Genomic DNA, 18,131 nt, shown 5'->3' on the forward strand with positions numbered 1-18,131 from the left:
GTTCCTTTAATACCTCATGTAATTGAGGTACAACTTTACAACTTCCAAAAATAGATTTTTAACTTCTTTTTTTTTTTACTACAGCGGGCAGCTGTCCTCCTCACGCGTATTGAATGTATCACATTACAAGAGTCAAATAACGCCACTTTCATTAAAGGCAGGGTTGACGATGTTATCTAGTAAACACTATTTTGGTTGAAATGGTCTTTACACCCCAACAGCGATCCATTTCTTATGAGCTCTGAAAAAGGACCGGAAAAGAGCCATCATCGGTAGCTGCTGTAATCCTGTAAAAACGTCTACCAATCACTGCCTCGCGGTCCGCTTCGAAAGAACAAATCAGATGCCTCCCTGCTCGTACTCTACTCTTGGCTTGCACCAGCCTGAACTCAAAGTACCTCGCCGCCGCAAGTTTACTGGAGAATGGAAGAGAAAACTCTGCCAAAAGAAGCACTGCCGCGGTTACTTGTCAGGAGGTAGCGTTGTTGAGTTGAGGTCCTCTCTCCGCTCTGTGAAGTAGTTACGATGCGGCGGTGCTCGTGCATGTGTTCGGGGGGCGCTGCCTTGGAAGGAGCCCCGAGGGGACGAGTAGGGTTTAGGCTCGTGAGGCGATGCTACTTTCAAATTATGCTAGCTTTCCAACATCATCAACCCTATGTTTAACTGAATGTAAAATGCAAGGTCAAGCAGAACCAGGAATAATTCAACAACTATAATGACGGAGAGAACTCGGCCGCAGAGAGAGTGACACCGTGTCCTAACAGCACGCGTTACGTTACAGCATGTAAACAAACCACGTACTTATCAGCTGTGCACTCGAGATCAGACTGGAGACGTAACCACTTAAAAATTGGGTGAGTAATACTTGCTGTCTTCCGATTTTTGTACTTTTAAAACAGAAAACACGTTTAATATTTTGATGATACGCCTATTTACTGAAAATGACTTACAATATAGCAACAAGTAGGAAACTTTCAGGTGATCTCCTGGCGATCTCCCTCCTCCTCCTGATAGTGAAAGGAGGAGGTATCATATAACTTCTGATTTCAACTTCATGAATCAGCCGTTCCTTGTACGTTGCGGCGCTTTCAAAGTGAGCGATAGGAATAAATAGAAACAGAACCCGACAAAGGTTTGGCTCAAAACAGCGCACCGCGCTGCGCAGTGCCAGTTAGGACACGGTGTCATGGACATAATGCATGCAATGCATGTGATAAAAATCACACACATTGATTTTTAGCACATTTTCAATGCCGCTGAAATCAATATCAGTCTGTCTCAGAGTCCACTCCGGTCACCCAGTTAGGAATGCGCCTCATGCACCTGGTGTGTGTTGTAATATTTGATGAAATGCCAGCGAGGTCTGTGGTCTAAGAAGAGTCATGGTTTGGCATCACTAATATAGACTACCATGAGTATCTTGATGTGCAAGTTTTATTACCTTCCATCTTCTCTTCCCTCTATCTCTCTCAAACACCCACACATAGCGAGCGACGCAGGGCTGGGCCCTCGATCGTCTGTAACGTTAATTGTCACAGTCCTCCAAAAGTCCAAATTTATTATATACACATGGGCTGTAAATTCAGTCTTTATCAGAGTTGAGTGCTCATATCGAACAGGTTAACTAAAAAGTTCTGCCACTGCACCCCACAGAGTGGGGACAACCTTATTTATTGGAGCACCAACAAGCCGATAAACAGGCATTTGGCGCTGTAATTAATACTGGGATAGGGAGGAAGAATTACAAAGGTGAGCTCTAGACAGAATTGAAATAAATAAATAAATAAATAACTGAATAGCAAGATGCAATATCACTATACCCTTCTCTCCCATTATGTATCATATTCATGTGGAACAGTGTCTTTATTACTCAATGCTATGATAGTTATTAAATAACATTTCATATGTTTTATCAACTGTAGTGGCGCTACACACCCCTGACAGATGACCCTTAACGCCTTCGGGGGAACACTGCACTGTGCCACCCAAGTGTCCACATGTACATCCAAAACACAAAGCAACGGAGAAAAGGTGAAATGAACTCACTAGCCATGCCGTTAATCCTCTCAGTGCAATAAACAGAGGGACGTGAAAGGGGAGGCACATAGAAAAGAAAGTGCAGCTCAAGCATATGTAACTCTTTGCAAACGAGGCCCCACGCGAGGGCCCACATTGCTGAAATGGCACTACAAGCGACAAACAGCCAGCCATAATCCAACGGCCTCAGGATGGCTAATACAATCACAACAGAAAGAATGTCCCTTTGCTTCTTTCTGCAGGCGTGCCACACGTACCACACTAAGCTTCCCTTGCTGTTCGTTTGGACTGAGGATTACAACAAATTAGCCATCTGTATGATTTCAACACAGTTTGGTGACGACACCACACACACACACTCGGCCATAGGAAGGTCCTAGCATAACAAAGAGCAGGGCTGGAACAGTATTGGAATATAATATGTATATTTTTTATTAGCTTTACTACCACTTACTTACTTTTAGTAATACTATGTCCCTCAAGTTTCAAGTACAAAGACAAACAACAAGTGACCAGACATTGATTTTGTTATACAATCATTATTGAAACAATCATCAGTGAAACAGATAAATCGGTATGAACACTTTTGATTACCAAAGTGATCCGACTACACATACAAACCACTTCTTTTCTACAAGATCCCGGCCACAATATCCCCAAAAACTGAATGCTGCTCAAACAATCTGAGCACTCTCACCATAACGGAGGATACGGCCAGCACTACTGTGCTGCTCTTAAACTGGTATGCAGAGTTATTAATGGACAACTTGGCTGAGCATGAAAATGCTGCACCACCACTACAAATAAGGTCAGACTAGTTTTCAATGAATCTCCAGAGCATGCCTGTGCCTGCATATTGGTGTGATGTAGTAATAGGGTGACATACGATTACAAAGCATGAAATAGAGCGGAGTATGACAGTGGAAGACAGGAATCCTTGTCATTTATTCGGCTAGAAGACAGGTGCTGTCACACAAAAGCAGCTCAGCGATTCAACAATGTAGTCACACCTTCATTCATTCATATGTTAGCAATAAGCTGACCATTTATTTATTTTTAATTAATCTGAATTGTTAAAGTTATTTGAACCTGCTAGGGCTTGAAAGACAAAATGATATTGAAATGACAATTTCAACCCCCCAACCCGATATTAATTATCCCGAGGACAACTAGCACCGTTAGGTACAAGTTAGATTGACTGTATCGATACATGACACTAAATATTTGAAACGTTTTCAATACTCATTTTCCACAGTATCGATAATGAAGGTACCAGCTGCGCTTTCTGCTCTCTTCTCTCCGACAGCAAGTTGGCACACATGTCAGTTTTTCTCAGTTATCGAAAACAGTATTGAATATCGATATTTTTCAAGGTATTGTACCAATGTTAAAAATGTCAGTATCGTAACAATACTATATACATCGAGCAGCGCGATACCAGAGCCCTGCAACACATTCTACTTTATATACTATATGTTATAATAATGTTCAATTTTCATCAAAATTGTTTTCGAGAGGAGGCTGTAGTGATCCTGAATCAGTGATCAGTGAATCTTGAATTTTATTAGGCTATGTTATACTGCAAAGTGTTTCTAATATTGAGTCTACTCTCATTGACATAAGTAGGGTGGCTCCTAAAGGGCTCTCTGCCACCATTGTGTGGCATAATCAATGTCGTGTAGAGCTGCAAAGATTAGTTGATTGACAGAAAATTTATCAGCAAATATTTTGATAATCAATTAATAGTTTATGTTACTTATTAAAAGCAATAATGCACCAAAATGTCACCGTTTCCAGGCTCTGTTTTTCTACTTGACTGAATATCCTGGGGTTTTTGACAGTTAGTCCGACAAAAAAAAGACATTGGAAGACCTTGGACTCTGGGAATTGTCACTGTTTCCTGACATTTTATAGACCGATCAATTACTTGAGAAAATAATCGATAGACTATTCGATAATGAAAATCGTTAGTTGCAGCCCTAATTTTGTGTACTGCAAGATTGCAGTAGTAAGTAGCATGCTAGCATCTTAGCATGCTTACAGATGGAATGATAAAATGTTAACATTTAGCATGTTTGTGTGACGTGCTAATGGTAAAAGTTCTCAAAGTACAGCCACCATTGGTGTATGAATGGTGTGAATGGGTGAATGAAAGAACAATTGTAAAGCGCTTTGTCTGGTAAGGTAGAACGCCGCTATACAAATGCAGTCCATTTACCATTTATAGTTGCAGCTGCTGGGAATTCACTTATGGATTTTACATAAGTCTTGTTGATTATGTGTGTGGATGAAAAGTTGGGGAATCACCAAAATGTTAGGATTCATACTAAGGGGACCATGAATGTCTGCACCAAATTTAATGACAATCCAATCAATAGTTGTTGAGACATTTTGGTGTGGACTTAAACAGCCTGATTAGAGTAAAGTTATTGAATTTGTAACTACACGTCTAGTGCATTTCCATTCTGTGTGCATTTGACTGAGCTAAAAACTTTGGGCAACTCGGATGATAGTCTGATTTGTTTGTGCAAACAGTGTGTAGTTTTCCCAAGGGGGGGTGGTGAGGATTACCATCCCACTCACAGATTTATGCTTTGGCGGAACAAAACAGAGACATTACAAAAATAAGGAGGATGTCGCAATAATAGTTTCAAGTTGCAAAAGCACTTAAGAGACATACCATTCCCTTGGGTGACTTATTTCTTATTAAAATGAACACGCTTTCCTAATTTCATGAACTGAAAGGAATAAACTACAGTTGCCATGTTCAGCGTAATAAAGAAACGTCACCTGGATGCAATGTATGGTTCCTTTATGTGTTTTTAACAGTTTTTGGAATACAACACATTTCTGAGGCATAAGCTATAACATGTTGTAGCTACACAGGCAACAAATGCCACAGCGTCTAGATGTCTGAACTAAACCAATAAGCTTAAATGTCAATGAGGTTAGGTTAAGTTCAGTAGGTTTTTTCTTAATTTGGTGAAGACGACAATGGGAAAGCCTAACATCAATACCTACATCTACAGTGGTTCACCACAAACTGCTGACAAACTGTTTCATAATTAACTGTCAAAACTAAACAACCAAAGTGAACAAATAACTGTTATGCTTATGTTTAAATGTGACATTCACAAGCCAGTTTTTAAAGGATAGTTTTAACGCATATTTTCCTCTTAAAATCCTGCATTGGCCTTCTTGAATGTCAGGAAATATATTTGTTGCCTAAATGTATTACTGCCCCTCTGTAGGACGTTATTGTGTTATAACAAACGATTGCCTAAAAGGAAAAATCATTTATCCAGTGTAATCTCTCTCAGTGGCTCAACTTTATAAATTAGACAATATAATAACAGAGATGTTAGCATAGTACTTTCAGGTGGCACATTTGCAAGGATAAATTACCATAAACAGAACATTGCAGTCCACTGTTTCACTTAGTTGTCAGATTAGAGCTGTATTTTATCTGCAGATGCAGAAACAGAGACGAGTGTTCATAAGTATTTCCAGAACGACCTGTTTTGCTAAGTTCATACTCAATAGAGCGATGCCTGTTTTTGCTGCTGGTGTGTAACGTTACTGCCTGTGATTATTTGGCTGCATCGCCTGTTTATCAAGTTTTTTTTTCCTTTGGATTTGACTGTCTTGGATTTGAGCGTTTCTTTTTGTGTTATTTTTCATTTCTCACAGACCAAATCAATGGGACACCAACACTTTCATACAACATTTTAAAACACATTAAAAGGAGTTTTTGTAATACTGGAAAAATGGTTGCCAAATGGGGCAACCAGACCAAACAAAATAGTTGGTAAGGGTCCAAATCCAATTGCCCGAGGAAACTGGTCAACTCTTAATGAGCCTGTCTATATTTACAGACTTTTACATTATTATTATTGATAGATAAATAGATAGTAACTTTATTGATCCCGAGGGAAATTCAAGTTTCCAGCATCACAGTTCCATAGTGCAAAACATGTTAGTAAAAAGGCAGTAAAAAAGTTAGTAGTGCAAAGTACAAAAAAATATGCCAGATATAAAAATACAAGGAGATGAAGAAAACTGTTAAAACTGAATATAGTGCAGGGTAACAACTGTGATACAGGACTATTAAAAAAAGTGAATATAGTGCAGAAGAGACTGTTAAAAAGTGAATATATTGCAGAAAAGGGTTAGGGTTACCCTAACATAGTATTATGCTATTCATTCTATGCCATTTATACAGCATGTGACAATAAATGCCCCATCATTCCTTTCACAGGCCAAAAACGTGAAAGAGCTAAATTGCCCTGTTTGAAAGAAGCTGAAGCAGGTTTTTCCCCCTAAAGCTTTCATTTTGCTGAACAGTGAGTGAGCCAATAGAAACACTCAATTTTGAGGCCAGGAAGAAGTGTGAAAGCATGGAGAATTTAACTAGGTTTCTTTTAGTCATTACAGTAGGTGTGTTCAGTCAGAGTTTGAACTCTGTGAAAACATGTATCCCGCATCTTTAAGTTCAACTTTAATTGTGCAGATTTAGTCTCCAAGTTAAACTTTAATTGATTCAATAACTAGTCAGACCTGAGCATGCCTGCATGCTTCAGCTAGACTTCAAAAAATGGGCCTTCCCCACATGCTAGCTAACTTCCTCAGAAATGACACCAAAGTTCGCTACAATCTAAGTCACATGGAGCCTAGCAGTGCAACAGCACACTTCATCAGCTCAATCCTGTCTTTAAATCATTTCCATAACAAATAAATCTAAACGCTATCAAACGAAGGCCCCACACACTGTCGCATTTGAATGTTAGCCCACCAGCTAGCGGACTGCCTGCCTGCACAGTGTGCAACCACCACACCATCTGTGCACAGCTTGTTAGCCTGCTACAAGCTAAGTGAAGACATTGTTATATATCCTGACTCATAATGATCACACCGCAAAATATGCACACAATTATGCTTCCTAACTCGCCCAGAGGCTAAACTAACGTGCGGTTAATATCAGTAATGACAATGTGCGCTGGGGGCTGTGAGGAAGGCCTGCTGCAGCACTACAGAGAGCAGGTGGGCCATGCAGACACGCAGCACTTTTCACTGTACCCTGCCAAATAACACATGTCACTAATGAGATACCACACCTAAAGTGTCACTAACATAACATTAAAGCACACTCTGGTGTCATCTAGCTGAACATAGTCTTAGTCATAGTCTGTGGATCATATGAATGGAGGACTACTAGAGGCCTGTTAGCTACCATGCTGGTTGTGTTTCAATGAGGCTTAAGGAGGAGCATTAGCAAGCACTTTTACATTTTCAATGACAAGCACGACTAGTTAGATGTTTCAATAAACAACACACACATGACTAAATGTCTGCTACACTATGGCACTATTTTAGCTCGTAGGTTGTTTAAATAAAGGTGTATAAATGAGGTTACATGGTGCAGCAGCAGCAGTGTGAGTTGGTTGTCATGCAGGCTACCGTTAGCTCATAGCTACCTGGTTGCTGTGAGACGCCATGCTCTCTCTCTCTCTCTCTCTCTCTCCGGTGAGATGTTCCTCGATTAGATGACAAACTCTCCGGGTTTCAGGTGTTGTAGGTTTGTAAAGACCGTTAACAAGAGGTGTCCTACTTCGACGTCATTGTTCCTAACGTTGTCCTGGCAGCAGTGGTGTGAGGTTTTGATCCATGTAAATGCAATCAGCACTTCATGCTTCTCGCCTCGCCGTCAACCGCCATTTCTGTCCGTCTCGAGCCTCTTCCTCTCCTCGCGTTGCTAAGCTAGTAGCCAGCACAGCAGAGCGCGCGGTCGGTCGGTTGGTTGTAGTGGCAGCGTGAGCTCCGAGGGAGTAGAGGCAAACACTTCCGGTGGTGGTTTGCTCCCCGGACTTCACAATAAAAGGCTTCATCTATTAATGATAGATAATCCCCTCTCCTCAAGTGATGTACTGTGAGTCTGTGACCTTTTGGGGTGCACATGGAACAACACATATAATGTAATCTGGCAAAACTGTCATCTCAGCAATATGCATATTGTATTTTTATATTCTATATTGTATTATCTTTTATAATTTTTATATTTATATTGCACTATCTCTTTTTTTATTGTATTATCTTTTTTAGCACCTATGGGATTGTCACAATCTAATTTCGTTGTACTACACAATGACAATAAAGGGCTTGAATATCAGATTTTTTTCATACAGTTATTATCACATTGAAATAATCAGTGAATCAGAATCCGGTTTATTTTGCCAAGAACATACTTACAAGGAATTTGAATCTGGTTTTATGCAGCTCTCCCAATGTACTTACACAGAATAGGAAGAACAGGACAAGGAGAAATAAAGACCAACAATAAAACAAGAATACAATAATACAAATAAATAGAATGTCTGTATACAATCAATCAATCAATACTTTTATTGCCATGTCAACCTACAGTTGATTGGAATTTGTTTTGGTGCAGCGCTCATTAAAAACAGACAAAAGACAAAAGCACACACATATAAAAAACATAGTGTACATAGGAGAAAATCATCTAAATTTATACAATCATTCAGACCAAGAAAATCCTAAAATGCTAAAATACTGTGAAGAGCCTTGTGCTACTGCAACTTCCCCTAAAGTGTCTAGTGCAGAACATTCCTAAGTGCGTGTTGGCTGGAGCTGAATTTCCTCCTGCAAAGAGCCTATGCATTATAGTTGAGGTGCCTAATAGCATCAGGGTACGTGCTGTTCCTGAGGCGGGATGTCCTACACCACAGACTCTGAAATCTCCTTCCAGAAGGAAGGAGATGGAAGAGACAACTAGCAAGGTAGGAGGGGTCAGCAATCACCTTCTGCGCCCTGTGGCTGATCCGTGTGGCATAGATGGAGGCAAGTCATCTGGAAGTTGTAAACAATACAAATAGTGAAAAGAAATAATACTGAATGGATATACATGGATTGGATGATTATGTAGTATATACAGACATGAAGACATCTATATACTGTATGTTCAATGAGTAGGATTTATATATATTATATATATATACAGTGACAGTGACAGATGATATGTTCATATTACAAAAAAATGTGCATTAACGACTGTAAATTATTATCTATAACGCTGCAGTGGATATTTTGATGTTAGAGTGTTATTGTCGTTGTATGACTGCTTAAGTGTTCAATCAGAATCCGGTTAATTGCCAAGTAGGTTTTCACATACAAGGAATTTACTTTGGTGTATTGTTGCATAACATAAACATAGTATGAGAAAGTGGATAAAAAAATAAAAGTATTGTAAAAATAAAAAAAACTTAAATATAGAAGAAAATTACAATAAAAATATGTACTATATATTTTAATTCCAATGTAAGAGCTGTGCAGTTTTTAGAAGTGGTAGATTTGTGCAGAAATGTGCAAGATTGTGCAAGGAATGTATAGTCCCAAAGATGTGCGTTAATGTAACGCATACAGACAGATGTTAATGCAATGCCTGTATGCTGTTGTTTGACACACGGACAGGGTACCTTCCTTCAGACATGGCTTCAAGATCAGGTAAAAAGCAGCACCTGACTCTATCAACTGACCTATCATATCAGTTGAAATTGTTTTTAATTGGTCATATTTCCAAACAGAATTTGACAGTTGGCCCAGGGCTTTATGGGCCCCTGAAGTCCCATCATTATTTTCTGGAAATCCAGCCTTGTGCAAAAAAAAAAAAGCTGCCATATTTGGTGTGGCTCCATGCAGTGGGGGTTTATTATGACCACTGGTAATATACAATGATTGCTGGCTCCTAAAGTAACGTTAGAGGAAGTGGAGGGACCTTATTTCTCTTGCAGCTTGAGTTTATCACAACTAGTAGTAGAGATAGATAGATAGATAGATAGATAGATAGATAGATAGATAGATAGATAGATAGATAGATAGATAGAAAGATAGATAGATAGATAGATAGAAATATAGATAGATAGATAGATAGATAGATAAATAGATAGATAGATATATCCATAGAATACACAATATAAAGAATATTGTAATAGTACTACTACAACTAGCATAAAAAAATCTAAAATGTGAACATAGATTAACATACTATATACATTAGCAAAGTGTGCAAATTACAATGTTTTGTTTTTAAATAAAAAAAAAGAGGTAGTAAATGTGCAAATGTAAATATGCAAAATTCATTATCCGTCCATTATCTGTAATATCTGATCCCTGGACAGGTCGCCAGACTATAACAGGGCTGACACATAGAGACAGACAACCATTCACACTCACATTCACACCTACGGGACATTTAGAGTCAACAATTAAACCTGCATGCCTTTGGACTGTGGGAGGGAACCGGAGAACCCGGAGAAAACCCAAGCTTACACAGGGAGAACATGCAAACTCCACACAGAAGGGCCCCTAAACTGGGTTTTAATCTGTGACCCTCTTGCTGTGAGGCGACAGTACTAACCATTGTGCAGCCCAAATATCAACATACAACATTATTACAGGACTAAAACAGAATGGAGGTTGAGACAGAAATGACAAAGCTGCGAGCTTAAGTGCTTTGCTTGAAATGAGAAAATCATTACTTTGCATAAATGCAAACAAAGTGTTTTAAAGTCTCAAGCCTGCAGTCAATCCTGTGAGACCAGGTAGAGGGAGCAGAGTCACCTTAATCACCGAGGAGTCTAGAGAAGGGGAGGCTATGTAAAGGCTGGGTGTGTTCTGTTTACATCCCTTTTGAATGAGACCATGCTGCCACACCAGCAAATTGTTTGCACAAATCCATTTGTTTGAGACCATGCTGCCAACCCAATCCTGGTACTGTTTTGGAGCGGTGTAATATAGGCCACTTACCTGTGAGCTAAAGTCAGATTGAGTTCTGGATGGAGAATGTTAAAGTCTTTCACCTTTAAGAAGCCGATGCATTAATAATAAAAATCATCAACATCCATATCTTCATCCCTTATCCATCCTTCAACCTCCACCCATTATCCTCTCTGAATAAATGGTTAACTGGATCTTGGATCCTGGTGTTTAATGTGCATCCCAGCTAGAAGTTCAATGGTCCAGCATTAATACTGTCAAACAAGGCGACAATGATCTAATTTAGGCCTAGGTTATCATTTTTTTTCAATATTATATTTATTATTTTTTTGTTCATTTTGAAACAACAGAACAAACATTCACAAACGTCCCCAATAATAACATTCTCGGAACAAAGAAACTTAATAAACCTAATATTAATATAAAATAAGCCAGTATAGATACAGGAAGAACATATATACAAAAAATAGATATATAAGTAAAAATAATTAGGCCTAGATTATTAAGTCTTTTTTTCACAAAGGGTCTAAGAATGACCTCATTGATCACATGGAAGTCACACTTTTTTATGTGATATTTTATTTTGAAATGTAAGCTTCAGCGGAAATGCTGAACGTGATGTCGCGGCACGAGCTTCACGAGGTTGAAGCGTGACCGCGTGCGCTGTGTGCGTTCACGTCCGGGTTGAGGCATGAGTCGCAAAAATTTGTGTTTTTGGAAGTTGAGCACGACTGAAACCGACTGTTTTTTGCACAGTTTCCGGTTTTTATTGAGCAGCAGTGAAGCTGCATGTGTCCTGCAGTATATGAGAGTCAAACTGAGCAGGAAATTAAATGTATTTGTCCAGTTTAGTCTGTTATAAATACAATAAAGTCAACTTACAGTACAGTACAGTACAATTCCACACACAGACCTACATAATGCATGCACCCAACACACTGTAAACTACTATAAAGGGGGGAAATAAGCCTGAAACGTTATATTAGCAGTAGAAATGTCACTATTATTTTATTTTTTACTATAAATGAGCTGTAAACTATAATGGGCGTGGCACAGCACAGGTAGGAGGAGGACAGCTCAAACAGGAAGCTGAGACAGGTAGGCTGTTCTTTCCTCTCGGCATAAACAAAAACTGAGATTGCGTACGGAGTCAAAAAGGTAGGAAATACTAATAATGTGTCTTTGTATTATTCACGACCCTAGAAACACTTTACTTTATGTTAAAACATGAACTCTAAACACAGGATGAACTTCTCAACAGGGAGGAAAAGCAGCTGCTATGAACTGTGGGCCTTTCACTAGAATGTGCTCTGGGCTCGCATGTTGAAATAAAGGCATCATGTTAAAAGTCTGATTTAGTTTGCTAACTTAATGCTCCTCATAGGTAAACATTTCATACCTTCCTACTGGAATTTATGAGCCCCAAAGTCATCACCACCTTTTTTCCTACTAGCCACTTTACAACTGAAGAAGCCTCTCTCTGTCTTTGGCCCGTCACTTAGATAGATAGATAGATAGATAGATTAAATATATCCATAGTAGTATAGATAGATGGATAGGAGTGGAAAAAGTATATTTCCCCAAAACGCCCTTCTTTTGTTTAATTTTTCTTTTTTCTAAATGTAATTTCTTTTATTATTATTATTATTATTATTATTATTATTATTTATTTTAACTTATTTCACATGAAAAGCACCCCATGTTGTATTTGTATGTTCTATAATTTCATTGTAAAAAGTGGAAATGTTGGTTAACTTCATTTTTGTATCTAATTAAGTATGTTTATGTAAATATCTGAGTAATACCAAATAAAGGAAAAACAAAAGGAAAAAAAACGATATAGATAGATAGATGTAATTTATTGATCCCAAATATCCAAAGAATACAAAATATGAAGAATATTGGAATACACTATAACTACTGTATACCCGACTACTACAACTAGCATAAAATATCTAAATTATAAACATACTACATACATTAGCAAAGTGTGCAAGTCACAGTGTTTTGTTCTTCAATAAAAAAAATAATTGAGGTAATAGTTGTAATGCTTTATTGAGTACAAAAGAAAACAAAAAAAAGAGGACATTTTACAGAGGAGTAAAAAGTGCCCACAATATACAGAAAGCTACAATTTTATTAAGTGCTCTTTGTCTTTTCAGTTCAGTTATAATTAGTATGAAAAGTAGAGACGGTGACTTGGTGAAGGACCACTGCACACATTGTCTTCTATATTTTTGTTACAATTGTACATTTTATCATCCAATATAATTTATTCTGCAACTTGGGCAGATTTTCAAGAAAAAAAACCCCAATGCATCACTGCATTATAGTTCACATTAATAGTAAAACCCTCACTTGCCATTTTTCCCCATACACCTCTAGACCTCCAGAATTAAGTGTTTCATCTTCATAACAGTTATCGTTTTAACAAAGCAACTCCACTTTACCACCGCCAAAACGGCTGGTCTGCCATCTGATACAAGCCACATAATATCTTGTTTATTTTCTGATAAGTGCTTACTAAATATGTCTTTAATACATACCCGGGATTCAGGTACATCTAGATTCTTGTGTTGGAAAACATCACCATAAAAGTTGTGACACAGTTTAACATATATATTTTTGCTGGACATTTCAACCAAATCAATATTTAAGTGTGTAACATTTGTCACAAGATCACTTATACACAAGTTTTTAGTACGGTTCAGAGTTTCTTCTTCTTTGGTCCATCACCTCAGCCAGCCGTTAATCTTCATTAAATAATCCTCCGTGCTGCTTTACTGTCCTCAGTGGCAGTTAGAGGGACACAAGCCAACTATCCACTTTGTTTATGAGGGTCTGTAATAGCATTCATGTCCATCATCTTCTTTTGTAGGCAGAGGAAAATGCCACAGAGGGGGAGACACCACCACCAGGGGAGTGATGTGTACGATCGGGACAGGGACCGGGACAGGGACCGGGACCGGGACCGGGACAGGGACCGGGACAAGGATCGGGACAGGGACAGGGACAGGGACTACTCACACAATGGAGACCAGCAGTCATACGATGGCAGAGGTCGCCACCAAAAGCCGAGAGATGTGGACGAGAGAGGCCCTGCTGGTGACAGGAGGGCCAAACAAAACAGACAGAGGGACGTGACAACTGCCACTCATGAGGAACCTGCGTACAGAGACCACGAAGGACCCTCAAGACTGTAAGGGACAGTATAGTCTCTGCACTCACTATCATGTCTTCCACACACACACTTTTTACCATCCGAGGCATGGTTACATTTGAATGTCAAATGACGTTTTGTAAAGATGGAATTAATTCTGTGGTATTGTCCTTGTAGGTCCAGAGACGCGTCAGTGTATGAGCCTGCAGGGGAGTATTACGAGCAAGAACACAGACAAGCTCTGTACAATCTCAGATACGTCTTAACCAGCAGAGGCAAGTATATTTATTCTTCTTCTGTGAAATGTTGGTTTACAATCAAAGTGCATGCTCGTCAGGTTTCAATTTCTAGAATTTGTTAAGGATGGCCAACTAAAAGGGCCCCAAACAACTATAGATTTATTATGTTTAGATAGATATGAAAACTATTGAATCGTGCTACTATTCCACCTCATTGTACGCCGAAATAAATACAAAAATATGCAACTCATGTGTATAGGCCTATTTCTTACTGTGTACTTCTACTATCTGACAGATAAATGTTACTGGTTACGTTGCAGTTTCAGATTGGACTCAAAATATAATAATTAAAATATGATGCATTATTATTAGGGCTGTCAATCGATTAAAATATTTAATCGTGATTAATACTACTAAGTACTGCATTTAGCATAAAAAAATTTGCTCAAATCATAACATGGCAAACTGCAGCCCAACAGGCAACAACAGCTGTCAGTGTGTCAGTGTGCTGACTTGACTATGACTTGCCCCAAACTGCATGTGATTATCATAAATTGGGCATGTCTGTGAAGGGGAGACTCGTGGGTACCCATAGAACCCATTTTCATTCACATATCTTGAGGTCAGAGGTCAAGGGATCCCTTTGAAAATGGCCATGCCAGTTTTTCCTCGCCAAAATTTAGCACAAGTTTGGAGTGTTATTTAACCTCCTTCTCGTCAAGCTAGTATAGGTTTTCTAGTTTACAATACTAGTATCTTCACTCTGGCTTTAAAACTGAGCCTGTTACAACCTCCAAAAGATCGAATGCGTTAAATAAATTAGTGGCGTTAAAACTAATTTGCATTATTATTTTCTGGTAACTTTGACAGACCTAGTTATTATTCATCAAACTATCCAGCATTATATTAGAATTGAAAGCTCCACCTTAAACAGACATTATGTAAATTTAAGTACATTGTGCTGATAATACCTCCTTCACTCTTCACTTGAAATAAACATTTGAATGCAGGACTTTTACCGTGCGATATTAATAGTTTTACTATTAATAGTAAACATTTTTACTTCAGAAAATACATTTTGAGTAGCCTACTTCCTCCACCACTCCCAATACCAACATTCCCAGTAAGAGAAAGGGTGAAAAGTAAAGCAAGACAGGGTTTGCCCGAGGCTCTCAAATTGCTAAATCCGTCCCTGGATGGCCCCCTAATATATTAGACAATATAAAATGTAATATCATTTTTTTTTTAAATGTATTTCTGCTTTTTAATCACCCATTAAACATACAGTACTTCATGAGTCCAAATTCAATTAAATTAAAGCAAATATTTGACATTTTTGATTTAAAAAAAAGATTAAAATACATTGACTCATCATTCCAGCTCTAGTCTCACCACGTTGCTATACTTTAATGTCAGTATTGTGTTTATATCCCAGGTCTCTGCCAACTTATGGAGGTGTTTGTGAATCTGCTTCTCGTCATCTGTGCCGGAGTGCCGCACAGCAACAACGGGGGCTACCGTGACCTGGCCAGCCTCGGTGGAATCTACTACTATCACTTTGGTGGAGCCAACGCCTTCGAGGGAGCCGACGCAGACAGGGTGAAGGAGCTGGATCGGCTGTTCCATGAGCTCAAGCGCCCCCCGTACGTCTTCACCATGGCCTGCGGTGGGGTCTTAATGATCTACGCCTGTGTCATGCTTGCCCTGGGGATTTTCAGGGTGCCTTACCGCTGGCCCCCCGTGCTGCTGGGGGAGGCTCTGGTGAATTTCCTGATCGGCCTGGGCTACATCCCCGCACTGGCCTTCTTCTTTATTAAGCTGAAGGAGACCTACAACAACCCCATTTGTACGGAGAGAGAGCAGATGTACAAGAGCAAAGGGCACAAGGGCTTTGAGTGCCAGTTCCACGGTGCAGATATAGCGGCAGGTCTCTTTGCGGTGCTGGGGGTGTTTGTTTTCATCTTTGGCGCGGTGTTAGCTGTCAGAGCTTTCAAGTCAGTACGGGAGCTGAAGACAAACCGGACAAATGAAGACAATAATTTGTAAGACTTTTCTCCTTGGCATGTCTGAACAAAAGTGGGATTGATTAGAAATCCCTGCGACGTTTTTCTTTTTTGTTACATCAGGTGTTATTGTGTATTCACTCAGAATCAGCTTTTTATCCACTTTTTATACATTGAAGGATTTATTTTATTTTATTTTTTAGAATACTTTTTTACTCTTACTACTTCTCCAGTTTACATACCTGTGTACTGTGTCTGTTACATCTACTATAAAGCTATAATAAACAACTCAAATGGTGTAATATTATTACCAATTTTTCATTCATTATTTTATTTAATTATAATCATTTCATATATAATTATAATATAATTCAATTAAAAGGCAGATAGAGGAAACATTTGATTGCCAGAAATACTATTGTTTATTATTATTTATATTTATTAATTCTTTCTTGAACACCATTGTGTGGCAGAGACAAACAACAACTAAGAATAATATTGTCTGATATGTTACCCAGGTATTGTCCTTTGGCGACCTGGATCTCTTTTAAAGTAAAAGAATTTCAGAGTGAAATGATTGTGCATTCCTTAGATCTGTCGCTGTCAGAGTGAAGCTCAGTCTGTTGATAATTAATCCTGGCAGTTGGATCTTGATACAGAAGGTAGCTGTAATAGACTGAATTGACTATCGAAACCAAATGTCCTGAAAGGAAAACATCCAGTTAACAATGTCAAATGTCTTTTTGTGTATCACAGGAGACAAGTGCAGCAAAGCTTCCTCTGCTTTGAATGCCGTCATATGACTTTTTATGTTGTCTTGGTTTGTATACATTTGATAAAAGCCTAAAATATCCACAGTATTTCAAAGGAGTAAATGATATGATGGCTCCTCCATAGACTACATGAAGCAAGCAAAGTGTCTGACTTTGTTCCTCCCTAAAGGTCTCACATAACATCCGAGAAAAACTATTGATACCAGGCCTTTTGTCACATTTAAGAGGATGGATTTTTTCCTTGTAATTTGTCAACCACCACTCTAGAGTGTCATTCTGAGCTTCACCAGTAGATGGTGCATCTACTGTGTTTAGGAATTTTTCTCATTACTTCAACACATTGAACTTAACTGTAGGAGAAAACATCTATAGAAACTAGGTCTGTCAATTGATTAAAATATTTAATTGCGATTAATCGCATGATTGTTCATAGTTAATCGTAATTAATTGCAAATTAATCACACATTTTTTATCTGTTCAAAATGTACCTTAAAGGGAGATTTGTCAAGTATTTAATACTCTTATCAACATGGGAGTGGGCAAATATGCTTGCTAATGCTAATAATATATTTATTACTGGAAATGTAGAGAAACCCTCACAGGTACTGCATTTAACATAAAAAAATATGCTCAAATCATAACATGGCAAACTGCAGCCCAACAGGCAACTACAGCTGTCAGTGTGTCAGCGTGCTGACTTGACTATGACTTACCTCAAACTGCATGTGATTATCATAAAGTGGGCATGTCTGTAAAGGGGAGACTCGTGGGTACCCATAGAACCCATTTTCATTCACATATCTGGAGGTCAGAGGTCAAGGGACCCCTTTGAAAATGGCCATGACAGTTTTTCCTCGCCGAAAGTTTGCACAAGTTTGGAACGTTATTTGGCCTCCTTCGCATTATTATTGCATTAAATTTGACAGCCCTAATAGAAACCAAAGTAAATATATGAATAACCTCTTATCACATTATGACAAAATAAAACTGAAGACATTATATCTTATACTGACTGAAAAGAGTCATTTTGATGATATTTATTGGCATGAAATCATCATAAAAACGGTGAGCAAAATGGACACAGGACAAAAAAATTCACAGTAAAAAGTTTTATTGCTACTTGGCTTAA

At 38.6% G+C, this 18,131-nt stretch overlaps 2 protein-coding genes across 6 annotated transcripts in view; one reads left to right on the forward strand and one right to left on the reverse strand.

Moving 5' to 3' along the window:
- Positions 1–7,880, reverse strand: part of usp10 (ubiquitin specific peptidase 10) — a 30,307-nt gene extending 22,427 nt beyond the window's left edge. For 3 of the 4 annotated variants that reach the window (XM_037756224.1, XM_037756216.1, XM_037756209.1), the window contains exon 1: positions 7,512–7,880. In XM_037756224.1, coding sequence (XP_037612152.1) covers positions 7,512–7,532 — 21 coding nt within the window. In that variant the 5' untranslated portion in view covers positions 7,533–7,880. The remainder of the gene's footprint in view (positions 1–7,511) is intronic. The other variant, XM_037756201.1, reaches the window with a different exon arrangement.
- Positions 7,881–11,538: 3,658 nt separating this feature from the next.
- marveld3 (MARVEL domain containing 3) lies at positions 11,539–16,539 on the forward strand. 2 transcript variants are annotated; one of them, XM_037756420.1, is made up of 4 exons: positions 11,539–11,985; positions 13,706–14,026; positions 14,165–14,262; positions 15,662–16,539. In XM_037756420.1, exons 2-4 carry the CDS (start codon positions 13,716–13,718, stop codon positions 16,270–16,272), a joined length of 1,020 nt encoding a protein of 339 aa, XP_037612348.1. In that variant the 5' UTR covers positions 11,539–11,985; positions 13,706–13,715; the 3' UTR covers positions 16,273–16,539. The 2 variants fall into 2 exon arrangements, with proteins under 2 accessions (XP_037612348.1, XP_037612352.1); XM_037756424.1 differs by having other exon boundaries at positions 11,539–11,925.
- The last annotated feature ends 1,592 nt before the right edge of the window (positions 16,540–18,131 follow it).

The sequence above is a fragment of the Sebastes umbrosus genome, chromosome 2, assembly GCF_015220745.1.
Source record: "Sebastes umbrosus isolate fSebUmb1 chromosome 2, fSebUmb1.pri, whole genome shotgun sequence".
NCBI classification, from domain to species: Eukaryota; Metazoa; Chordata; class Actinopteri; order Perciformes; family Sebastidae; genus Sebastes; species Sebastes umbrosus.

What these genes read in the sequence shown, in the direction of transcription:
- marveld3 (XM_037756420.1), top strand. Translation starts at nt 13,716, where the DNA reads ATGCCACAGAGGGGGAGACACCACCACCAGGGGAGTGATGTGTACGAT. An exon ending in CACGAAGGACCCTCAAGACT is followed by an intron (nt 14,027 to 14,164) that starts GTAAGGGACAGT and finishes TTGTCCTTGTAG; the next exon opens with GTCCAGAGACGCGTCAGTGT. An exon ending in ATACGTCTTAACCAGCAGAG is followed by an intron (nt 14,263 to 15,661) that starts GCAAGTATATTT and finishes TTTATATCCCAG; the next exon opens with GTCTCTGCCAACTTATGGAG.